The sequence below is a fragment of the Danio rerio genome, chromosome 1 (genome assembly GCF_049306965.1).
Source record: "Danio rerio strain Tuebingen ecotype United States chromosome 1, GRCz12tu, whole genome shotgun sequence".
Taxonomy (NCBI): Eukaryota; Metazoa; Chordata; class Actinopteri; order Cypriniformes; family Danionidae; genus Danio; species Danio rerio.
The window spans coordinates 20,285,762-20,313,547 of record NC_133176.1 but is presented as its reverse complement, the minus strand read 5'-3'; the positions used below and the strand labels follow the sequence as shown (position 1 = coordinate 20,313,547).

The window sequence follows — 27,786 nt, the reverse complement described above, 5'->3', positions numbered from 1 at the left end:
ATGGCATGAGCCAATCACGTGCTCCACCCCTTGACCAAAGCTCCGCCCAGTCTCTTTCATTCACAGTGCGATACGGATATATTATCATTTATAGTCTTAACAGCAAAAGTGAAAGACAAAGCTTATGATAAATTAAAAAAGAGTGGCCAGAGGCACCCTTCATAAGCTTATCTCGTATTCGTTTATCGTTTGAATTACAGTTTACATTTGAAGTACATCAACATGGAGAATGGCCAGGGGAGCACAGGGGACAGTCGTCTGGATCAAGCTGTCACGCAGTGGCTTCAGTATGACAAGGTAAAAGCAAACACACACTGCCGTCAAGCTTTAAATATGCGAAATCTATACTAACGTGTAGTGCTGAAACCTAAGTCAAGAGTGTGGTACTAAAAACTGGGTTTAAATGTTCTTTATAAGTGACTAATTAGCTGACAGCTCAATTATGGAACCACTGGAGCATACACACTGTCTTTATATTGTGATTATCAACTATAACAGTAAAGAGTAACGTTAGTAGAATCATACTCTTGATGCTTTAAGTTTACAGGAAGTGTTCTTACTCGTAGATTACTCAACATTATGCAATCTGAACTTACAGTCTACTTAATGATATGCCAAAAGGCTATAGTTTCTATATGAAAACATTTATTTTCTCAGATCTTGCTCAACTTTGTCCAGGATAATTTTCCTAAATTCTATTATCTATCTATCTATCTATCTATCTATCTATCTATCTATCTATCTATCTATCTATCTATCTATCTATCTATCTATCATCTATCTATCTATCTATCTATCTATCTATCTATCTATCTATCTATCTATCTATCTATCAATCTATCTATCTATCTATCTATCTATTATTTTGAAATAAATATTTCCTAACTTGTATTTAAAAGAAATGATTCTGAAATATGTTTACAACTGTTTTTATTTCAAAGGAAGCAAACCTGAATTTTGATATCCTGAAATCAATCTATTTTGCTGATTTGGTTTTTCAGTGAACATTTTTAGATTTAGCCATATTAAAATCACTGACCTGTGATTGCAAACCTAGCTGTTTTTCCAAAATTGTAATACTTGTTTTAAGAACAAGCCCTCAATTCATTTCGAGATCAGCATTAGCGATAATAAAGATCTAATTAGTCATTTCTCATCCAGAATGTTTTAGTACTACTATTGGGTAAATGTGGCTTATGCATTTGCTACGGTCACATGACCTGCATGAAAAGAACAAGCACTATGTTCCAATAACAAAGAACGGATAAACAAACTCTTTCTAGTCTTTCCTAGACAAAAAAAGGTCAGCATACTGTATCATTTAATACACTGATGATGATGTCCATTAACTAACTATTCATTTCTTGTCGGCTTAGTCCCTTTATTAATCCGGGGTCGCCACAGCGGAATGAACCGCCAACTTATGCAGCATGTTTTTTACGCAGCGGATGCCCTTCCAGCAGCAACCCATCTTTGGGAAACATCCACACTCATTCACACTTATACATTACGGACAGTTTAACTCACCCAATTCACCTGTACCGCATGTCTTTGCGAACGCAGGGAGAACATGCAAACTCCACATAGAAACGCCAACTGACCCAGCCGAGGCTCTAACCAGTGACCTTCTTGCTGTGAGGCAACAGCATTAACTACTGCGTCACAGCCTCGCCTCCATTAACTAACTATTAGAATATATATTTCTTGTATAATGTGTTGATTGAGAATAACACACATCTAATGTGTCAATGGATGGTTTCAGAAATGTACTTACAATGCATATTAGTTTAGTTTAATTACAGTAATTAAAGTCATGTGCTTAACTGGGTCACAAGATACTTATTTAATGAGTTTATCCAGAAGTGGATAGTTGCTGATTAGGTAAAACTGTGCAAGTATAACGGTATGATTTATTTTTGTATATAGTGGCTGTGTTGTCACCAAAATTCTCACATTGATTTGTGTGCTACACGAGTCAAAACAAAAGTCTCTGCAGTTAGTTATGGATTAGACTCAGAGTTCTTGAATTTGAATCCTCACATGTTCTCACTTATCAGGAAAGTGAAGGCATATTGTCCCTCACATGGTGAATACACACACACACACACACATGCACAGCTATCTTTTTGGAGTCTTCCCATAGATGTAATGAATTTCATATTGTACAAATTGTATATTCTATCTTCATACCCCTAAAACCAACCCTTACAGAAAAATCAGTAATTTTACATTTTCAAAATACTTTATTCCGTGTGAATAAAGAGTTATTATGAGTATTATAAGATGTTTTCCTCATGGGAATGAAAAAAATGTCCCCAGAAGGTCAAAAATGATTAGTGTTACTATACTTGTGGATTTCTATACTTTTAAATTCGCTCCCCACAACATAAGGAATGCAAAACACACTATTATTAAATTTCAATAAATATCAAATTATTATCTCCTCTGTATATTTTTTTTAAAGAAATATTTTTTCAACACATTTCTAAACATAATAGTTTTCTAATTTCTAATAATTGACTTCTTTTATCTTTGCCATGATGACAACATTATATTTTACTAGATATTTTTCAAGGTACTAGTGTCCAGTTTAAAGTGAAATTTAAAAGCTTAACTAGGTTAATTATGTTAACAAGGTGGTGTCATGATCAGCTGTGATCCAGCAGTTGCAGATCACTGGAGAACGACAAATTCCATCATCAACCTCACACACACATACACACACACGCACACACACACACACACACGCACACACACACACACACACACACACACACACACACACACACACACACACACACACACACACACACACACACACACACACACACACACACACATTCTTGTACTGTATGTAGGTTTTACAAACATCATGAGCAGAGCACGCTGACTAGATCTCCATAAGCATAATGTATTTTATACTATAAAAAATGCTCATTATATAGCCCTAGCCTACCAATACTCTCAAACCCAACTCTCACAGGAAACCTTTTTTTATTTTGAAGGTTTTTAAGCATTTAGAATTTTCAAGGACACAACAGAGCATGTCCTCATAAATCACATTAATGCACTACAACTAGGTCATACCAATGTCATTATACAATTATGTCCTTGTAAACCACATAAACAAGTACACACACACACACACACACACAAGCACACACTAATTAAAATCAATGTGCCTAAAGCAGACCCGCAGCCAGCCTATTAAAAATGGTGGTTCTTATTTCTCAAAAAGTGGATCTTTTTGCAGTTATTCTCCCAAATTTCTATTAAATTATGAGGTTCAAATACTGTGACATTTTAAGCTCTAATATTTACTGCATTAGCTTGTCGGAGAGTGATCATATTCATATTTTGATGCAACAAAAATATTTGCTACAATTTTGTTAAAATGCTTACCATAGTATTTTACCACAAAGTGTTTATTTCGAAATATGCATTAAAACTGTAATTTATTACGGTTTTATAAATAATGTTATGAGCTTAGAACTTTAAATTAAACATTTTGAACAAAGAAATAAAAAAAAATACTTATTTTTAAAAAATACAAAATTGTCATCATGCATCATTAACAAAAACAATTAATATGTTATTCAATACGTTAAATATATTCAATATGTTATTAACTATTAATAACTTATTAAAAACCAACTAAAAAAACATGTATCGTTAGCCTGTAAGTAAAAAATAAACTGACCAGCTTAATTCCTCAGTCACAATTTGTAAATTTGAATAATTTCAAATTAAATTAGTACTAAAGCCTTCTTCTATCAGTTATTTCCACAATATATGATGGAATACTGTCAAAAATGGGACAAATGAGTTCATATAGGGACCAAATTCTTTCTAACCACCTGAAACCCTCCTGGATACATGCCTGTAAACACATAAAGACAAGTTTCTTACTCAGTTTACACTGTTATTGCCAATAACATGTCATCAATACATACATTTTCATGTCTTCATTCATCCATTAATTAATTAATTCATTCATTCATTTTCTTTTGGGCTTAGTCCCTTTATTAATTTGGGGTCGCCACAGCGGAATGAACTGCCAACTTATCCAGCATATCGCAGCAGATCCATACACTTTCATTCACACTCATACACTACGCACAAGTTAGCCTACCCAATTCTCCTGTACCGCATGTCTACCGCATTAGACTTGTGGGAGAAACCGGAGCACCCGGAGAAAACCCACACTAACGCAGGGAGAACACACAAACTCCACACAGAAACGGCAACTGACTCAGCAGAGGCTCGAACCCGCGACCTTCTTGCTGTGAGGCAACAGCACTACCTACTGTGTCGCCCATTTTCATGTCTTTTTGTGTATAATTTCATGAGTCACATAATTTGTTGAATTAAACAACCTTTTTATGTGTGTTTGCAGAATCCAAAGACGGCTGCTGCTGTGCGGTCAATGGTTAAGGATGGAGCCTTGTCAGAGCTGCAGAAGTGTTTCGGGGCTCGTATGGAGTTTGGAACCGCAGGACTGAGAGCTGCCATGGGACCAGGAGTGTCCTGCATGAATGACCTCACTATCATACAAACCACGCAGGTGATGTACTGAAAACAAGGGATATCTTATCAAACTTTTCAGAGATAGTCAAAACTGCACTGAGGGTTGGTACAAATCGAACATATTTGCCCTCATTAAAGGGACAGCTCACTCTAAAATGGAAGTATGCTGTTCATTTACACACTCTCAGGCCATTCAAAATGTAGGTTTTTTTTGTAAAACATTAAAGAAGATTTTTAGCTGAAAGTGTGGTTTTTGATGATTTATAAAATGCAAGTCACAGAGTAGGCCCCCCCCCCCCCCCAACGCATGCTGGCTGGATAAGTGATTTTGTGATTCAAGAGGATATGACAGTTTTTTTATCATTAATATAATTTATTTTTATTTATTTATTTATTATTATTATTATTATTAATTATTTTTTTATTTTGTTCATTTATTTATTTTTTTTGTGTTAGGATGCATCTCTTTGTATGTTCCCTCTTTTGGATGTTGCCAAGCCTCTCATGTTAAATGACAACATATGGACTGAACAAATATGGTACACTCTGTTTTCTCACTGTCAACTCAGGAACTCTGAAATGATATATATTTTTATGTTTTTTTATTGATTTATTTTTCCTTTTTCTTTAGGGTTAATGTTATGCTTTAAATTGTAAATGCCAAAATCTCGATGAACAAATATAAAAAAGTAAAATAAAATGCAAGTCAAAGACAATCAGCAAGCGGCGATCGTTATTCTTTTCGTAATGTGACGCAGTAGCTAGATAAACGTAATTTTAAATGAGCAAACAGTGGGTGTGGTTTGTTCTTTCTACCGTGGGCTAAAGGGATTGTAAAGAAGGGATTTCATTCAGAAAGATCGGGAAAGGGGTTTTAGTTATTACAACCTAACAGGCTTCTCCTGCTCACCATTTCTGTTTGTTGTCAAAACTGAGAGTTGGAGCAGCATTATCCACAGCCATTACCTTAAAACATCATCTGATAAATGAAATGAAAACAAAAAGGAAGTGCATTTTCAGATTTCAATTAAAGATTAGAAGGGCAAACATTTTTTTTACTTAATTACATGCACAGATGAATCATTCACCACAAAACTAGCAATGTGAGCTAACAAAATCATATGGTTATTTTTTATTTTTTGGGGACTATAATGTTTTAATATATAGTTTCATTTGTTTTGGTGAAAAATCCCTTTAAAGTCAGGATATTTATTTTGTGAATAGATGCTGCTCTTTTTGTGAACAAATTGTTAAAGTTTCACTTTTTTTGTTTGACCTCAGTAATGTCAGAACTGGATTTTTTTATAAAAGCAGAAGAAAATATATTTTTAGAGCAACTTAAAGGAGTAGTTCAGTCCAAATATTAAAAAATGGTATTCATTTATCTTAAGGATTCTCTTAATGAAACTAAAAATAATAAATAATCTATTTCACTTTTAAAGCTAAATCTTTTCCTGAATTGGCTGCTAAATAGCTCCATGATTGCAGGTGGGGGCAAATTTGCATAGATGTAATTATTACGTTACAATTTTAGGATTTGTTTGACCCTCACCATACAAACAGAAAGTAATGTTATATATAATTTATAGGTACAATTTATACTTCTAGGTATTTATTGGGGACCCCCAGATTTCCTGGGACTCCAAGTAAAGGCTTACCTTGCTGATTGTTTAAATCTGCCCCTGCTTATTCAATCTATTTAAGTCAGTTTTACTGTCAAATTTTAATGTTGAAGAAAAAAAAAACACTTTCAATACTAGCAAATGTTTAGCAAAGAATAATCAGCATAATTTGCAGTTAATGGCATTCTTCATAAATGTCAGTTTTCACAATATCACAATGAGTTTTATATCAAAACATTTAAATTATGCATTCTCTTTTGCTTCTGGTAGGGTTTTTGCGCATACCTGGAGGAGTGTTTTGTGGATCTGAAGCAGAGGGGTGTAGTTATCGGGTTTGATGCTCGTGCTCACCCTCCCAGCGGCGGCAGTAGTAAAAGATTCGCCTGTCTTGCTGCTTGTGTTCTGATGAGCCGAGGCGTCCCAGTTCACCTCTTCAGTGACATCACACCTACTCCATATGTGGTATGTATGAACTTCCTATACTCACAGAGTAAAAAAATCAGATGTAGTGCTCTTTTTAATATGTTAGAGCCATTACCCTGTGGTAAAGTATAATACATTGTAGTATAGCTGCACGATATTGAAAAAATCAGACATTGCGATATTTAGATTTTCTGTGATATACATTGCAACATGAATACAAATTCAAAAGATAGATTAGGTAGCTCTTTTTGGAATCCATTCATTAAGTATGATTGATCGGGATGATTCTTTATTGAAGAGAATCATGTATAAAATTTAATAGTAAATTACACACAGGACATGGGTGTTAATTTTTCTTTTGTCACCTCCAGTAAGAGTATGGGCCCTATCATACACCCGGCACAATAAAGTGCAAGACGTGTTTAATGCTATTTGTTGCTATTTTCAGACCAGTGCAACCCTAAATTTGATGTTTTGCACTACGTTGTTTAAATAGCTAATCTATTTGAGCCACTTTGTGGACTTGTGGGTGTGCTGGTCTAAAAAGGAGGTGTGTTAAGGCGCATTGTTGGCCCTGTTGCTATTCTAAGGAACTGAAAAAGACCATATTATTGACCAGCATTAATTATGCACCTGTGCAGGTCCAAAACGTGTAAACATTGCTTACTACACACAGGATGTACAACAATACACAAATATCTTTACATATGAGAAATAAATAAAGGATTGAAATGTTACAAAAATGACAATGTTCTACATAAATATAAAAACCATTATCTCCATGCCTTCTTAATGTTGGGGGGCTTTTTCAGTTTATTTATGACAATATGCCTTTGTATAATGTTATTATTTTTATGATTATTATCATTTATTATATGCATATTTATATTTGTTTTAATAAAAACAAGTTTAGATTTGTTTACCTGTTGGGTTTTGGAGAAGTATGCGTCACCATATGCGGCATAAGAATAGGACGTGGGTTTAGATTTTCCACACTTCTGTATTTTTGTTTATTTATTCGTTTGCTGAAAATTAGAACAGAATTTAGAAGTAGTTTTGAAACAAATCTTTGCCCTTAAAGGGTCACGAAACACCAAAACACATTTTTTGAGCTGTTGACAGTCGTATATGTGTCCCACACTGCTAAAAACACTATTAGGACACCTATATTTCACTAAAAAGTGTAAATTGGTTGTTTTTGCGTTATTTCAAGCAAATTTGTACTTCATGTTTGAAACGAATTTTTGAAGCTGCGTCACGGCCATGACATAATAGCGTGTATTCCAGCGTGCAGACTGGGCGTCTGTGCCTGAGTGAGTCTTATTACGTCTTACAGTGTGATACATTAATGCATGAGTAAGTCTTGGTTCAAACCAATCAGCGCGCTCTATTGTGGACCTTCATCAATATTCATTAGTGTCACCGTGTTTACGCCACAAAGACGCCACGTTGTGTTGGCAAAACAAGCGTGAAGTGTTGCTTTTATAGTTTGCTGCCGTTAAGTTTCGTTTTCATTTTCTCTCTGTGAGAGCTCAGTCTCACGTGTGGATTAACAGTGTACGCGACGCTCGACAACAATAACTTACGTGTCTGAGGATTATTGTTTACCTGAGAGCTGTTCTCATCTGCAAACGCTGAAATCTGAATTCGCTTGTAATATTCTCTCCATAAAGACGCGGCTCTAGTTGCTGGTGATTGTCCTGTCTCTACAGATTTGGTAAGTGAGCGACCAGTGCTCTTTGTTTATTCAGTTTGTTCGTATTGAATTAAGTTAACTATTGCACTGAGTGCAGAAATGTTAGCACCGCATTTAGTGACCGGAATAACACACGCGGCTTTCTGATGCTACCTGCCGTGTGCATCTAAGTTTCCGGGAAATGCGGAGTTTTTTTCTCTCTCATTCGCCGTGCGGTATCAAACATTGCATGAAAAATACACGCTTGCAGCAGTTCCTTGAATCAAATATCTCGTTTGTCGTGAGAGGCATGAATGAATTCCCTGTAGAAAGAGCCAAACTGCAGTTAAAGTCCAACTTTTAATAATTTGGCAAATAATTCGATTACAGATGTCCATGTAAACACAGTCACATTGTCCGCTGTGGGTGTGTATTTTGACTCTGAAACTCGCGCGTGCACAAATAGACACTCCCACACCATCCCACTTTAGTTCCTCCGACACTCCCCCCTAAACTAAGCTGGACACGCCCACTTTTCTGACTTTTTCCAAAGCAGAGGTGTGAAAACACCCTGCTGAAACGGGGGGGTTTCATGGCCCTTTAAACTAAATTAAATATATAGGCTGATGGATGTCTTCAGTGAAGTGAGTTTCCACCATTTCCTTAACCACAAATGTAAAGGAGTAAAGTAAAAGAAAGTAAAGAGGGCGAATGGAGGAGGCTCGTTCTTTATCCTTTTGCTGCAGATGGTCTGTTTAATTGCTTTCTCGCTATAGTGAAGCATTCAGTTTTTCCACTTACAATGTCCTCCATATAAATAGTAAATGTGCAACGCGTCTGACTCTTAAAGGGAACGGGAGATGAGTCTCTAATTGGTTTAATGCAGGTAATGCTCAAAACACACCCATAATTTATTAAGAGAATAAGCATAAGCCTGTTAGACCATACGCCAGGGCACAAAGCACATTTTTCCATCTTTAAAATGGCAAAAGCAGATTCAGACATGTCCTTAATGCTTTTGCGCCATGTGCTTTAGACTTTGCGCCTTTGTGCTTGGAACACATTCAAACACATGAAGTAGTAGCAGTGTGCACTTTTTTATTATTTAATACAACTTACAAAGACTACAAAAAAAAACAAAGAGAAACTAAACACATTGTGAGACTGTTGCATACGAGACTACAGGGGTTCATGAAGATTCTTCACCAATCATCAACTTTTTTTTTTTTTTGGGTTCCCATGAGTCCACGAACATGCTTTTGCTCATTCTCTTATCACTCTCGCAACCTTTCCCTTTGAGCCCTCAAACAGCTTTCTCTCACTGTGTATGTCCTCTGGCCCAAATAGTTTTGGTCACAGTTATGTAATAAAATGCTTCTTATGATTTAAAATGTTTCTTATGATTTGTAATTGAAAACCTCGCAGTATTATTCATCTTTCCAAATATGTTATTTGAGGATTTTTGTGGAATCTAAATGTCATATTCTCAGTTTTCAGCAAAGTGCGGGTCTGGGTACAAATTTTGTCCCAGTCAGAGCACTGCCACAACATAATCTTGTTCGTCTTGTATGCTTGAAGCACTTTTTTGTTTTACCATGCTTTTTTAGGTAGTGCTCCTTTCAAAAATGGCTCGATCCATTATTGCTTATTCTCTTCTCAGAACGCCAACATTAAATAAATCAAAACTATTCATAGTACATCGTAATGTTGAAGAAATGAATTCTTGATTGTTGCTGGTTTTCCTTTTTGGGAAAAGGTAAAATTTGTAGTTTTTTACTTTTGATCATTAGTTGGCACCTTTAACCCATTAGGTAGGTTTATACAAAAAGCTTTCTGGAGGTTATATGTAGTTCTATGCAGTAAAACAACTAATTACTGTATAGTGTGTGTAAGTGTAAATACAGTCACTATGTTGAGCTGAGGTGCTTATTTTGATTTTCTCACCCTGATATAAGTGTGCAAAGGTATCTCTTACACTGTCACACACACAGAGACACACACTATACTCCATATAGCTCCATATAGAAGCCAAAAACTACGCTTTTTTGCACTGCAATTGATGATCAACACCAACAATTACAAATTTCACCTCTTCCCAACAGGGCAAACCCCCAACAATCAAGAAGACATAATAATATGGTGTCATGGATTTGCAATCAAAAAATGTCATCACAATTGAAGTCAAGGGGGTAAAACCAGCCCCTAACCTAATGAAAGGGTGGTAAATTTGCCAATTTGGTTGAATTTTTTAAAAGCGTATTCCAGCAAATATGATCAAGAAGTTGAAATATTTGTTACAAAGTCAAGCCACGTTAAGAAAGCAATAATACCGCAAAGAAGTAACTTCACTATGTTTCAATTGACTTTGTATTCCTGATTGCCCTAGGTGGTTTCATGTTGATAAAACTCTACCGATAAAGAAAAGTGGTGGTTTTATATGTTTGATTTATTTTAGTTTGATTACACTGTTAAAATGTCAGATTTATTTATTGCAACAGTAAAACATGGATGATTACTTTCTGAAGCTGTAGTAAAGCTTTCTTTTCCATGAAATAATATGAAACATAGAGTTAAAGTTGGATTTATTTATTATCTCCTCTGTATATTTTTTTACAGAAATATTTTTTCAACACATTTCTAAACATGATGACAGTTTTCTAATTTTTAATAACTGATTTTTCTTTATCTTCGCCATGATGACAACATAATATTTTACTAGATATTTTTAAGGTACTAGTGTCCAGCTTAAAGTGAAATTTAAAAGCTTAACTAGTTTAATTATCTGGTGTCATGATCAGCTGTGATCCAGCAGTTGCAGATCACTGGAGAACCACAAATTTCATCATCAACCACACACACACACACACACACACACACACACACACACACACACACACACACACACACACACACACACACACACACACACACACACACACACACACACACACACACACACACACACACACAAACACACACAAACACACACACACACCAGTGCCAGTTTTCTAATTGCACACACACAGCTGGAAGCTCATCATAGACTGATTACCAGGACTATAAATACACCTCACATTCACACACACAGTGTTGAGTCTTGTTTACCTGTAACATTACCAAGCGTTTCCTAGTCCAGTCTTGCCATGCTTCTGGATCCTTATTTTTGTTCTTTATTTATCCTGTTTGCTGCCTTCACTGACCTCTGCCTGTGACCATGACTATGCTTTTGGAGTACCCTCATGAAACCTTTTGTTCCTGTTGACCATTGCTTGCCTGACCAAGCTGTAAATAAACTGCATTTGGACCCTTGACTCTGTTGTTCCCCGACTCCCTTGTTACAGATGGGTTTGGGTAATAAGGCAAATCATTCCATAATGATGGTTTGTTCTGTAGACAATTGACAAAAAATATGGCAAAAGGGGGTAATAATTTTGACCTTAAAATGTTTTTAAAAAAATAAAAACTGCTTTTATTCCAGACAAAATAAAGAAAATAATAAGAAAAATATAATAGTAAATACTGGGGAAAATTCCCATTTTCCACACATTCCACACATCATTTGGGAAATGTTAGCAAAAGGAAAAAAATTATTTTGATAATTTTGACTTGAACTGTATGTTGGTTACATGATTTTTAACCGATATGTGAAAATATAGTATTGCATATTGAATATTGCATTATTTAGCATGCATACTATGTATCACATTTACTTCAATCTCAACAACCTAATAAAACAGATAACAGCTTCAATTGCAGTAATATTTTAATATATAATACTATTTTACTGTAATTTTTACCAAAGACATAAACATACAGACCCCAAAACCTTACCCCTAAAATCAAACTGTAATGCAAAAAATGACCACGTCTTCTCTTTTCCTCTATTTCTTTTAGCCTTTTGCTGTGTCGCATCTTGGACTGTGTGCTGGTATCATGGTAACAGCCTCCCATAATCCCAAACAAGATAACGGATACAAGGTAGCATCCAACCCTCAATTAAATCTGATGTTTAATTTGGAAGACTAGATTTTCTAACATTTTATTTGGAGAAATTTGACATTTATCGGGTGTTTATGTGTTTAAGGTGTACTGGGCAAACGGAGCTCAGATCATTCCTCCTCATGATAAGGGCATCGCTGCAGCTATAGAACAAAACCTTGAGCCCTGGCCTGAATCCTGGGACACAGATGAGGGTCTTCGGAGTTCACTGCTTAATGACCCATATCAGGACATACACAGAGAATACTGTCAAACCATCCAGCAGCACTGCTTTCACAGGTACACTCATTGCATGTAAACAAGTCAAACAAGCCACTTGGGAAAAAAAAAATTATAAAAAAAAATATATATATATAATTAAATATATATATATATATATATATATATATATATATATATATATATATATATATATATATATATATATATATATATATATATATATATATATATATAGAGGTGGGCATAGACAAATTTTTTTATCTAGATTAATCTCGGAACTAATCTAGATTAAAATGGCTCATTTAAAATCTGTCGAAGACATTCAGATTATGTTTGCTACTCAAATTATAAGTCTTTGGGAACTGGTTTCTTAAGCCAGGTGGCGCATCAGACAAGGGCTCATCTCCTGTTTCCAAAATGCTTCAGAGACAGCTTGAGAAACTGTTCTACTATGATAATTGATGATGAAAATATATTGGATTTATGTATGGATATATATTAGTGACATTACTGAAGTAAACACCTCAACATTGTAAAATGTGGAAGTTTTTTTCTTTCCAGTTGGCGTGCGTTAATAAATTCTATAACACTCTCACCAGTCCTTACTCCTTATCTGCGTCTAATACCCCAGTTTGTCACGAAGGCATGAATGAAATGTTCATAAGTTAAAGGGAAACTGTCGAACTGCAGTTAAAGTTTGATTTGATTCAGAAGGGCACTTTTTTGTCAGACGGCTCACCGATCAGGTATACATACTCTCTAAAATATCAAGGTGTAAGTCATCATAGCTTGCGTACAATAGACCTAGCTTCCAAACCAACTTTGAGAATATATTAACGGTGATTTTTGTTTATCGCGCGATGAGAGTCTCGTGTTAACACAGCACGTTATCGCAGATAATGGTCCACCACTAACATAAACTCAATATAAGAAACAGGGAAGTAGATTGCTTGGAATAATACAATTTGGGTTTGGGTATTAACATTAACCCAGTATTTGTTGCTTCTGTTTTTTCAGTTTTTTATTTTAATATTTTAGATATTTACTTTATGTTATTTGCTTAATGATTTTATTGTTTATGGATCAATCTTTGCATTGTATGATGTTAGTTGTTTTGTTGTTTTTTGTGAGTTTTTAATGAATTCAGAAAGTACATTTTTTTGATAAGTAATGCATTTTCATTTTTGACTAATTATTGTTCGGTGTCATTTCATTGCAGGGTTTTTGCTTTTGGAATTCTTATATTTAAAAAAAAACTCAACCTAAAAACTTTTATATAACCTTCAATCTGTTTGCTTAATTAATAGAATATGTTTTAAACACTCCAGAAGGACCCAAAGTATGAATCACTGGTCCCTTTCTTAATTAAAGATTGTTTTTACGAAGCTGCTAGTTCAAATCATTCAGACACCTTTTAAATGGAAGAAATCAGGCTTTACTTTACGTTTCATTGATTGTATTTAATTAGCAATAAAATCATTGTGTCGGTTTGCAATGGCAATACATCACTATTTAGAGCAAGGCAGGGCCCCAAAATCATTCTGCTTAGGGCCCCCAAATGTACCTTGCCGGCCCTGAGTTGCTGTTGTGATGTGCGTTTAACGCAATAGACTGTACCTTGTGTATGCTTCATATAGATTTTAAAAACATAGAACATTTCGTCCCCTTAAAATTATAAGGTTCTATCTGACATTTTTGTCAAAATTAAGTTATTGACATATTCTTATTAAATGACTTATTTACATTATGGGATGGTTTTTATAAGTTGTTTACATTTTAGGACTTTTTATTTAAAAATCAAATGTTACACACATACTGTTTGCTATGGAATACAAAAACTTTGAAGCTTAATATCTCAAAATCATTCGGAACGCAGAAAGAACCTCATAATTCCAAGATGACAATTTGTTTTCAAGTGTTGTAGGTTTATTTGAAAGTAGAGATTTTATGTTTTATGTGAATCTACCTCTCATGTGTATGAGGCAAGTATTTGCTGAGGTTCCTGTGTGTTTGCTGACCTTCAGAGGGTTCATAACAACTGCAGAAACCGGGTGAGATCTGAGTGGACCTGCATGATTTGTATGGATGTTATGATGTTACACAGAGCTCCCCCCAGTGGAGAACCATAGAATTTTCAAAACGTTTTGAAACGGTAATAATGATAACACAACTTCTGTCCTAACAGGGAGCTGAATAGGAATACAGCAGTGAAGATTGTACACACATCAGTTCATGGAGTGGGACATATTTTTGTCCAGGCTGCTTTTAAGGCCTTCGATCTTCAGCCTCCATATGCCGTGGAAGAACAGAAAGATCCTGATCCGGAGTTCCCTACCGTCAAATACCCAAACCCTGAGGAGGGAGAGGGAGTCCTGGTACAGTACACTGACACAAACACACAGTCTGCATTATTCAAATTGCCTTTTGATCTGAAAAAGTGACATTTAGTCTTATATTACACAGAAAAAATGCCTTTTTGGATCAACTTAAATAAATTACTACAACTTCTTACGCTTAAAAAGAATAAAGTTTTTCCAACGTGTTTATTACTGAAAACCACAATAAATTAAGTGGAAACTATTTCATTCATGCTGTTGTATCAAGCTGAAATAATTGGTTTAAATTTTCACTTTTTACAGTGTATGTAAGTGATCACCAAACTTGTTCCTGGAGGGCCGGTGTCCTGCAGAGTTTAGCTCCAACCCTAATCAAACACACCTGAACAAGCTAATCAAGGTCTTACTAGGTATACTTAAAACATCCAGGCAGGTGTGTTGAGGCAAGTTGGAGCTAAACCCTGCAGGGACACCGGCCCTCCAGGACCAGGATTGGTGAACCCTGGTGTATGTAATGGCAAATGAATCTATATTTGTTTGTGTATGTAGACGCTGTCCTTCGCGCTTGCAGATAAAGAAGGAGCAAGTGTTATTCTGGCGAATGACCCTGACGCTGACAGACTAGCTATTGCAGAGAAACAGGAGAGGTCAGTGTTGTTTAGCATTTTGTGTTGCTTTTCATTCAGCATGTCAGATTATAAACGACTGTAATTCTCTGTAGTGGGAAGTGGAGAGTTTTCTCTGGGAATGAATTAGGTGCTTTACTCGGCTGGTGGATTTTCCAATGCTGGAAGCAGCAGAAAGTGGAAGGAAAAGGCTCCATTAAGGACGTCTACATGCTATCCAGCACAGTCTCCTCAAAAATCCTCAGAGCCATTGCAGTGAAAGAAGGCTTTCACTTTGAGGTAGGTTTCATTGTTTGCCTGTGAAAAGTAATAAAATGAATGATTCTTCAGTTGTGTGGGTTTTCTAACTCAGTGGTGTCCATCGTTTTTTAAACTCAAGGCACCTCTTTGTTCAGGAGAATATTAAATTTAGACTAATAAAATATATGATGCCATTTTTATGTTTTAAGCATGGCATTTAAATGGGCTCTATTAATTCTTTAATACTGAACTCTTTCAAATGCCTTGATTGTAGTTTTTAGACTGTAGTTTTACACTTCAAATTAGCCTGATTCCTAAGCAGCAGACACAAAAATAGGTTGTTTTTGCTTCCACTCAAAAAGGGAATTTAAATTTAAAGCATGAAATGATAAACAGGTTTTTAGGTATTTAAAGTTGAGGCATTCTGGACATTCTCAGGGCTTTTGGGATTTTGCATCTTGTAAAGCAGTGCTAATTTCATCAATGAATGCTAGGATGAAAACTATTTGTTGCTAATGGCCAGAAACTTGACAGGTCTGCTGTACCAATAGTGTGACTCAAAAACTACAGTGTGAATTTTTACAGAATAATGATAATAATCTACTGTAGTTTAGTCATCATATAGTATAGGTTTCTGAAAAACAATGGGAATTCTTTGGTATTTTTAACTGACTGTTTGCGTGTTGACCTTCTGCATATCTCTCGTGCAGGAGACTCTTACAGGCTTTAAATGGATGGGAAACCGAGCCAGAGAGTTGATGGACCAAGGAAAGACTGTTCTGTTTGCCTTTGAAGAAGCTATTGGTAAACATGGCTCACATCTACACTACAAATCACTAGACATGCATTTCTGTGAAATTCAGACACATTAAAACACGTTAAAACAAGCACCCGTGTTAACAAATTAGACAGACTTAGAAAACGGTTACACCGTGCATGCTGAGTGAGTAATAAAGCCATTTTCCATTATGCAAACATGTATTCGCTCAGAATGAGACATTGGATTAGCTTTTATAAAACACGTCTTGTCCTGTGTTGTTTTAACGAATGCCATTACAATCTTGCCATCACAGTCAAACGAAAGTGTTTAATTAATGATTTAGAGTTCCATTTGATTTAGAGAATTTTGTTATTTAGAAATCGAATGTTCTTTTTACCCCAACGCAATTTAATAGGGCACTATAATGGCTAAAGAACTTAATTCTTATTTTTGCTTAATATTTGCAGCCTAGGCTACTTTTCACCATGTATTGTAGAGATCTTTTCTAAAACATACAGTATAGTGTGAAAGCATGTTTATTACTAAGGAAACCAAAACAAACAAACAGAATTATATTAATTGAACACATCACATCATATACAGTACCTTTGCATAAGGTACACATATAGTACCAGGGGCATTGCTAGACCCCATTTACTGGGGCACGTGCCCCAGTAAAATGATCCAGTGCCCCAGTAAATGCTTTGAGATATGATTTACTTTATATGCAAGTGTATTTATTAAGTGTTTTTATTAATTTATTCATTTTTTTATTTAATTTATTAAGATTGGTAATCCCAGAATAAAACCATTATTCTCTATGTGCAACTGGACCAACACTGATGAAAGAAATATTTTAATCAAAAAGCAAACTGATGCTTAAACTAAAGTTTAAATAATGTGATGGGGATCTTATTTAGGCTAAGCATGGCTTCTGGTTGATTTTTTGTACGAAGCAAAAGGAGGGATGACGAGTGAGGAAGGTAAGACTTAATAAGCCTTATTCTCAGCCATGTGTCAAGTCTAAGACAACAGATAATTTTAAAACATATTTTTTGTATTCTTTAGTATTGTCTATGGAATTTAATTTAATATTTGTGCAAAAGATTTCTTCAATGATCAGTGCCCCAGTACAGCTGTCACGGTTTGTGTAGGCAGGGGAAAGGAGCGAGGACTCAAATGGGGTTTTATTAATAGTAAAAATAAGTTAAACAACAAAATAACCTACCCTGTTGGGTAAAACATTAATAAAACAAACAAACAAGCAAGATTGGGCAGGCTGGCAGGAATCAGGGCTGGCAGGGATCAGGACTGAAACAAACAGGGCTGGAACACTCAGGACAAGGCAACATATGATGACAAACTGGCACAGGACAGAAGACATGAGGAGATTATAAGCAGAAGTAAATTAGCACACAGAGACACACACAATGACAGAAAACAAGTGCTCCACCTGAGAAGAGTCGAGCCGAGCACAACAGGACAGGACAGAGCTAGTGTCCGGACTCCAAAACAAGAATTGCCACCAAAACAAGAATTTACAAGACCAGAGTGGCAGAACTCTTACAACTGCTTTATGTATGGCAACGCCCCTGTACAGTACCATCTAGTATTGTGAAAAGGCAAAGATGAGAATTGCGTGTTGATGTTTTAGCTTACAAAGTCTTTGGTTAACAAGCGCTATGCTGTCAACAGTTGTAGGCGCATTTACTGCTGCAGCGGCGATGGAGAGAACAGCGGCAGAGGGGGCCATTTAGTGGTTTATAGTGTAAGAATTGAAATATTACAAATATTCTGATATCTTTGACAATTCAAAACATGAGCTGAAAACAGAGACTTGTGACTTCACAACCCACCAGGGAGGAATGCGGGAAAAACCAGTTCCTGCTGCATTTGCATCTGACTATGCTGAGACTCAGCTTCATCCCCCCAAGTCACACATATGGTCATTTCAATGTTTCAATGTTTTAGACTAACCAAACTGACTTTAACTATCATGTTTGATATCATTTGAAATGTCTCAGTGTGATTGGTACAATGGTCTCATTCTCTCAGAAATAGACATAATCAGAACAATAAATATATAACTTCAGGCATCTTTTGAACCACTGAGAGGGGTGTGCCACTAAGTGTGAATACCTTTTGTTCACACCCCCTTCCTTGAGGGAATTCTTGGATTATTTAAGGTAAGGTCTAAGAAAAACTCAGGGCGATTCTGCCTAACCAGATCAGCCCATAACATGGGGTCTGCCCCATGTTATGTATATTTCAAAGTCAGGTATGCATCTTTTCATCTTGGATTTATCTTTGATAATTTGATGTTTTGTATTGATCATTTATGAATTGACTGATTGAATTGGCATAATACATTTACCTGATTAATAAATTGTTATGTTTTGAATGATTCAAACAGAGTTCGTGTTATTATCTTTAGTAGATTGTGGTAATTTCATAGCACCACAAGCCCCTGTTCAGGTTAGTAGCGGACTAGAACACGGTAGACGGAGCATTGCGGCACGTTACACGATGTCTCTAGAGCTCCGACTAACAAATTGGCATTTATTCATGTATACTTAGGCTGTAAAAGGATATCTAAGGGGATAGTCCTTCACCCGATAAACTTTTAATACTATTTAGATAGTATAGTGATTATTCAAAGTTACTACTAGTTTAAGTACGACTGGTCTGCTTAATTCTATAGTAATGATCGTTATATGACTAAATAGCTCTGTCTGATTTAGGAGGTAGCAGACCTATGGGGACCGCATAAAAAATATCCTAATCTGAGTAAGTAGGGTTCTGCCTTTTTAGGATAGCGGTCAATCGCCCCTGTTTAGTGACCAAGACTGACATGCTTGTGCTTAAGAAATTGTATACTCGGCCGGTACAAGATTCAGGATGTTATGGAGATCCCAATGAACGAGAATAACATAAAATGATGAACCGAAGAGAATATTCAATCATAATCTAAAATAATGTGAAAGGAAACAAAATAACCTTCTCAATGTTTTATAATTGGAGTCAGATAAAACGAGGATAAACATATTAATATTCTAAACCATCTCATACTAAAATTGGAGTCAGATATGAGTTAAGTTTAATATAAATCAACATTGTGCACTGGAAAGACCGAACACGCAGTGAACCTTCATCCACCATTGGATACCGTCATTGGACCAACTGGCTGGACCCTACAATAGACAAGTAATATTACTTCAAATCTATTCTGAATGTGACTGGCAACCAGTGTAAAGACCTGAGGACAGGTGTGATGTGGTTTAATTTTCTGGTCGGAATCCTGGCAGCAGCATTCTGGATGAGCTGTAACTCTCTTGACTGTCTTTTTGGGAAGGCCAGTGAGGGGGACATTGCAGTAATCCACCCTGCTGCTGATAAAATCATGAACAAGTCCTCACTGGAAACAAAGCATCTATTTTTTATATATATTATTTATTATATTTTTGAGTCAATAGTATTTTATAGTTATTATCAAATTAATCAAAATAAATCAAGAAAAAACTATCGAAATAAGAGCTTTGAAATCAGAATCAAGTACATTCGAATCCATACAAGCTCTACAAGAGACTTACTGAAAATCATAATTTTGCTTATGAGTAAGACACCTTTTCCCAAATTATAACGCTGTACTCCTTTAGTGTGTGTTGTGAGTTATCTGGGATGAAATGTTCTGCTATATAAACGACACACGGCTCTCTGTCCTAGCTAGGATTCTATATAATATGATGCGTATTAGAAGTATCATTGTGATTCAGTAAAGTCTTGTGCATCACAATATCACAATAGTATTGCACTTCATACTACACCAAACAAACTGTCCTCAGTATGAATGTGTTCTATAAATACACAGTCCAGTGGCGCAAGCATAAGAAACCTTTAATGTGTGTGTTTATTTCATTTTGTAGGTTACATGTGTTCTCCTGCAGTTTTGGACAAAGATGGTGTGAGTGCAGCTGCTATTGCTGGTGAATTCATCTCTTACCTGGCATCTAAAAACATAACTCTGTCCCATCAACTGAGATCCATTTATGAAGAGTATGTCACTAAAAATGCATCACATACATCTCTTATAATATTCTTAATATTAAATACTGGATAATCTTAATATTAATCATAAATCTGTGCTTTCAGGTACGGTTACCACATTACCAAGAACTCCTACTTCATCTGTCACAACCAAGACACCATTAAAAAGTTGTTTGAGCGCCTCCGAAACTACGGAGTGGACAACTCGTACCCTAAAGAGTGTGGAGGTTTTGCCATCAGTGCAGTGAGAGACCTTACAACTGGATACGACAGCAACCAGCCCAACAACAAGGCCGTGTGTAGCTCATAATGATTGCAGAATTTTTGTGGTAGATAAGCCTATTTGTGTCTTATATGTGTGTTTCTGTAATTGCAGGTTTTGCCCACTAGTAAGAGCAGTCAGATGATTACCTTCAGTTTTGCTAATGGTGGTGTGGCTACAATGAGGACCAGTGGAACGGAGCCTAAGATCAAATACTACACTGAACTCTGCGCTGCACCAGGAAACAGGTTTCAAAAGGCTTCATCAGTTCACACTGTTAAGCTGGGTTCACATCAAATGTGAACTTAAGTGTTTGTGTTAGTACATATAATGCAAGTCAATACAAATGCTTGAACAGAAGGGAGGGGTTTGGATGCAGAACTGGGGCAGTCCAATCTGAGCTGCATTCAATGCTTTTTATTCAAACTAACCCCACCCCTAACCCTTCCCGTCACATTGATGTCACTCACTCCATTGAGTGCATTGTGTCCAGTGCCGGCGCGTCCATGGACCTAGGCGGCCGCCTATGGCAGCAGAATAGAGAGGGCGGCGTCTGCGACACTACCCTCACCACCCGCGCCCTCATATATATCCACATCTAGTTCGGTAGAATAGAGAGGGCGACGTCCGCAACACTACCGTCACCACCCGCTCCCTCAGTTATATCCGCGTCTAGGGCGGCAGAATAGAGAGGGCGGCATCCGCTACACTACCCTCACCATCCGCTCTCAGTTATATCCGCATCTAGGGCGGTAAAATAGAGAGGGCGGCATCCGCGACACTACCCTCACCACCCGCTCCCTCAGTTATATCTGCATCTAGGGCGGTAGAATAGAGAGGGCGGCATCCGCGACACTACCTTCACCACCCGCTCCCTCAGTTATATCTGCATCTAGGGCGGCAGAATAGAGTGGGCGGCATCCGCGACACTACCCTCACCATCAGCGCCCTCAGTTATATCCGCGTCTAGGGCGGCAGAATAGAGAGGTCGGCGTCTGCGACACTACCCTCACCATCACCATCCGCGCCCTCGGTTATATACGCGTCTAGTGTGGTAGAATAGAAAGGGTGGCATCCGCGACACTACCCTCACCATCCGTGCCCTCAGTTATATCCGCATCTAGGCGGCAGAATAGAGAGGGCGGCGTCCGCGACAGCCCCCCTCCCCTTTCATTTTAGGGTTGAGGGCGGCGGGACCGTCCTTTGCCTAGAGCGGCAGTTCAGTTTGCTCCGCCCCTGATTGTGTCTGACATTGCTTCGCTGAGTAATGCAATCTCAGCTTGCATCATAAAGGCTGCATCCAGATACTATTGGAGCAGAGGCTAATTTCCACAAGGTGGCATGAATGACGTACAGTATAACGCATGATGTAAAATTCACCTCAATTACATCTTCCATGCAAGTTAAAAAAGTATATAATTTAATGCAATCTCTAGTGGCTAATTTGTTGAGTTCAAATAAATTTGTATAATTATATTCTTACATTTTAGTACAATTTGCCCATATCCCATTCATGGTTTGGTTTAGACACTCCTCTTTTTAAAAATGGTAAAATTTTGTGTGATTGAAATCATATATATTTGTACAAATTAGCCACTTTTCTGAAAATAGTTTAAGATGTTGCGTTTCGTTGTGAGATTGGGCTGGATAATTTGTGTTTAAAAACATCCTGTGAGTAATCTAGGGCAGGGGTTCCCAAACTTTTCAGGCCGCGACCCCCAAAATGACAATGCCAGTGACTCGTGACCCCCAATATCCTCTGAGGTGGTTATAAATACAGAAACCTTGCATGCAATGGCACACACACAAACCAGTGGACCCAAGTTTATTCTTCTTTTAATTTTTTTTATGTATGAGAGCTGTAAATGGTCCACAAAGTTTAACCAGGTGTTATGAAATCTGCTGCATCTGACGCTATTGCTTTGTCTTTAATACAATGCAATTACCTCAGGGGTTGCAATCCAATAGAAGTAGTAACTATAGGCTACTAGTAACTATATATGGTATAAACGACTGCTTTTTTCTCTTCAGAAGGTTATGGATAAAATATGGTAATTCTTATGGTTTAATAAAAATAAATAGATTTTTGGAAACCACCAGGCGACCCCCCTTCATTGTCCCACGACCCCTCGGGGGGTCCCGACCCCCACTTCGAGAACCATTGATCTAGGGTAATCTAGGTTACGCAGTGCTTTGCATCTGGTGTGAACCCATCAGAACTATTTTTGTTTTTATTAATATTATTATTAACAATAAATGCAAAGACAAAAGGCAGTAGATGAGTAGTTTAGTTTGACCAGTTCAGTTTTTATTTGGACACTCAGGATTGCCTTTATCACAGTCAGTTTTGCTGTTTTTCTAATCCCAGAATTGTTTTGCTACACTTCTATGGTATTACCTCAGTAATAGTATTTTTCTTATTTTTTATGCATAAAATATATTTAATAAAATTATTAAATGTAAACTTTTTAATAGAAATATCTATTTTATATAAATTGTATTAGTTATAGGAGCGAAACGGTGGTGCAGTAGGTAGTGCTGTCACCTCACAGCAATAAGGTCACTGGTTCGAGTCTCGGGTGGGTCAGTTGGTGATTCTGTGTGGAGTTTGCATGTTCTCACCGCGTTGTGTGGGTTTCCTCTGGGTGCTCCGGTTTCTCCCACTGTCCACAGTCCAAAGACATGCAGTACAGGTGAATTGGGTAGGGTAAAATGTCCATAGTGTATGAGTGTGAATGAGTGTGTATGGATGTTTCCCATGGGTTGCGGCTAAAAGGACATCCGCTGCGTAAAACATATACTGGATAAGTAGGCGGTTCATTCTGCTGTGGTGATCCCAGATTAATAAAGGGACTAAGCCGAAAAGAAAATGAATGAATGAATGTATTAGTTATATTCTTATATTAGTTCTTATCACTAGTAATGTAGAAATTTTATTGTTAATGCATTAACCAGATTTTTTCTATATGATACCATGATTATTAATATTCAATATGACGATATTATGGTAATATTACAAATGTATTACTTTAGTCACAATAGATATCATTCATTCATTAATTTTTTTTCTTTTCAGCTTAGTCTTTTTATTAATCTGGGGTCACCACAGCGGAATGATCCGCCAACTTATCCAGCATATTTTTTATGCAGCAGATGCCCTTCCAGCTGTAACCCATCTCTTGGAAACTTCCATACACACTTATATTTTAGGGACAATTTAGCCTACCCAATTCACCTGTACCGCATGTCTTTGGTGAATTGGGTAGGCTTAATTGTCTGTAGTATATGAGTGTGAATGAGTGTGTATGGATGTTTGCCAGTGATGGGTTGCAGCTGGAAGGGCATCCGTTGCATAAAAAATATGCTGGATAAGTAGGCGGTTCATTCCGCTGTGGCGACCGCGGATTAATAAAGGGACTAAGTCGAAAAGAAAACGAATGAACGAATTAATAATGATAATATGTAAAGCAATTGCCTTAGTTTAATATTGATATTAATTATAAAAATCAATGAAATGATTATTATTTTTAATAATAATCTTATTATTATTATTATTATTATTATTATTATTATTATTAATCTTATTATTATTATTATTATTATTATTATTATTATTATTAATCTTATTATTATTATTATTATTATTAATAATATTATTATTATTATTATTATTAATATTATTATTATTATTATTATTAATATTATTATTATTAATATTATTATTATTATTATTATTGTTTCCTCATAAAGGACAGAAAAATATCCATAGCCGGTCACATGCCTTAATATGCAACACAAGCCTTCATTGTGTGATAAACAATGGTCAGTAGTAACCCTATAGAAATTCTCAATGTTATTTTACATTTAAGGTATTCTGTGTTTACAGAACATTTGCATACATTATACACAATAATTCAATAATAACACTTACACTCGTAGGAACACTTTGGTAGTGTATTCATCATTACCGTAAAGAGATAATCCTACTCTTGGCATTTGTTAAATAATTGAAATAGCTCACAAGTAGAATTTGATTAGTATAATCATGCTTTCTGTCTTTATCTCTAGTGATCTCAACCAGTTGACAAAGGAGTTGGATAACCTGGTTGATGCCATCGTGGAGCACTTCTACCAACCTATGAAAAACGGCCTGACTCCCCGACCAGAGTGAGAGATATCACAATACGCCACTACCGGGATGTTCTTAACTAATTCTGCTCTTAGTCTTAAACAACCACACATAACCAGTTTTATCACATGGGTCTTAATCTATGCAGGTTTCCTATGCACTTTTATCTGCTTTTAATGCAGGAAACGTAGATCAAATCTGGTGCCACATGAACATAACCGTTGCCTTTTTCATTTACTGGTTCATTTCACCACTTCTCAGTTTTATTATCTATGATATTATGTTATATATATATATATATACGAGCAATTATTTTTATTTGCCTTTTTTGACGTTTAGTAGTGAACTATGAATGTACTAATTAACAGAGTTTGAATTAATTTAAAGGTTATTTACCTTAGCAGATATTTTAGGTGATTGACACAAATGTTTTCATATTGCAGGAGTACAAGACAGTGTCTAGTTACTGTTCGATTTAGACCAAATAACCTCACAAATCAGAATGCCAGCTATAGATTAGCTATGTTCAAGTCTAGAATTAAACCAAAAATCATTTAAAAGGAATGAGAGAGACCTTTACCTGGGACAAAAAGACTGATACCGATTTTAAGCTTGCCAAGTTTATATGATTCCATTGCTTCCTCATTCCACCATCTGTATTTAGTGACCTTTAGTTGTGTAATTTATGAAATGTGAGGTGTTTGTAAATGTTTGTCAACATTTTGAGATTGGGAACAAGTTTGTAATGTTTTATTCTCTCCTCCCCATTCCAGCACATGAGTTGTTTTCTTAAAAGCATAAGTGCTTGACCAAGTAGATTTCTGGCAATTAAGTAACTTGTTTTGAAACATCAAATGGCCATTGCATTGAGATTAATGCTGTATTACCAGCACAATGGGCTATATGCACACAGACTTTTAATTTTCAGCCAGGCAGCCCAAGGGCTTCCGGTGAACTGTCTTTCCATAACGTTTAAGATCTGATTTCTTAAAAAATCAGCGATATTCACTGCCTGTTAGATATACGATATGAAGTGAGTCTCAGATCGGACAAGTAGCACTGCATTAATATATATTTCCCCACCATGTTTTTAAAATATAACAAGTATTTTCAATGGAATTTCTGCGCTAGCTTGTTGCCACAGACAGCGCTAGCTGTCTTTTATCTCCTTTTACGCTTCAACAACTAAATGAAAGCGAAGTTTATTTAACTGAATGTAATGTAATTACATTACAACATCGATGCTGTAAAAACAATCTTGTGAAATTGAAAATAGTCACATTAAGCTTTCAGTGGAAGTTTATCATTGGCTTTAAAACTCTAGCTGTGCATAGAGCCTATTGTTTACTAGTTATGAATTCATGTTATTTTATGTAAAGCTGACCAGTCAGTCCACCATCTTTTTTATGTAAACAGATTTAATATGTTTCGGGTGCTATTTAGTTTAACATTTTAATCACAAAGTTGTTTAACCCCCTGTTTTAAATGAATAAACTGCAAGTGGTCACCACAGAGTGCTCGTCTGTGCAAAAGAGGGATTGGGTGTCTTATCTGTTCAAGGCCAGTAAAGGGTTTTGTGGATCTTTTACATATTTGAAGACTTCAGATGCAATTGAGTTTTGATCTAAAATAAGCCTTTTTTCTGCCTGCTGTGTTTATGTTCAGTTATTTCACTTTAAAAGCAATAAAATGAACCTATTCTTTTGTCTAAAAAGTGAAATTACTGAACCTACACATAGGATGCTCAAAAAAGTGCTTAGTTCAGAAGAAACATTTAGATGGCACATGGAGGTTTTTGCATCTGAACTCCTAATTTCATCAGTCAAAAGTATAAAAAAAGAGATTCGTTGATGTGATGAAGTTATTAGTGATTTAGTCAAAAACGTTACCAAAAAAGTTAGGACACTCGATACTTCTAAAGCAGTTAGTTGAGTAAATGTTCACTGTAAAAAATGCAGTTCCACACAATTCATTTATGTTGTCCCTACACAGAACGATTGTTATTGTAACAATTTTAAGTGGATTGAATATAAAACTATTAAATTTTCCAAACAAATCTCCAGAATAGTTTTGTTTTAGCTAATTTTAAATAAGTAGTTGGAACAAGCAGAAAAAAAAACATTTTTGATAGTATATGTGTGTAATTAGAAAGAGAAAGTAAAGTCAACCTAAAGATTTTAGGGTTACAATTATTCCTGTTTTAAAGTACAAAAAATTTTAAACCTGAGAGTAGAAACGATAAATGAAGGCACACTTACGGCTGGCTAACACTTATTGAAAACTCAACTGTATTGCTACAGGACATGTACTGTAAACTCCAAAAATAACTCATTGGATAAACATAATTTAATTGTGGGCAGGTGACCATTCAATTAATTTGTTTAGCATCAAAAAAATAAATTATTAAAGAAATTTAAAAAAACTATTAAATGCAATTGAGTTGGTCCAAAATGATTTTATCAAATAAAAGTTAAAATACATTTGTATTTTATTTACTTTAAGCTCACAGGTCTGATAGTATTATGTGTGTCTATTATGTGTCATACATTTTGAATACTCTTGAAGTTATCCTAAATTAACTAAAGGAAACATTTTTAAGCATATTTCATGAGTTACATATACAGCTGATTAAGACTGATCTCAGAACTAATTTAAGGACAGTTATTGCTCACTGAGCAAAGCTACAAACTTCATTTTTTGCTATTTTTTCTGTCTACATCCAAAGCATGGGTGCTTCTGCAAGGTGGTAATCTCAAAACTCAAAGCATTACATGTAAATCGTCAAACTAAAGTGAAGATTAAACCCTAACAAGTATTTCTATTAACTTTAATCACCTAAGATTACTTGTATTGTCAATGTTTTTCTCTCTTAATTCAATCCTAAGCAAAGCATTCTGGGAACTACAAATCCCCTAACCAGG

At 35.9% G+C, this 27,786-nt stretch overlaps 1 protein-coding gene across 1 annotated transcript; it reads left to right on the top strand.

Annotated features, from left to right (window-relative positions):
* Positions 1-95: 95 nt before the first annotated feature.
* pgm2 (phosphoglucomutase 2) lies at positions 96-26,375 on the top strand. The gene is given in 13 exon segments (NM_212886.1): positions 96-297; positions 4,397-4,564; positions 6,420-6,611; positions 12,142-12,225; positions 12,332-12,525; positions 14,654-14,843; positions 15,354-15,451; positions 15,526-15,709; positions 16,381-16,474; positions 20,354-20,483; positions 20,580-20,769; positions 20,851-20,984; positions 24,805-26,375. Coding segments are annotated over 13 exon segments (1,836 nt in total). The 5' UTR covers positions 96-222; the 3' UTR covers positions 24,908-26,375.
* Positions 26,376-27,786: the final 1,411 nt, after the last annotated feature.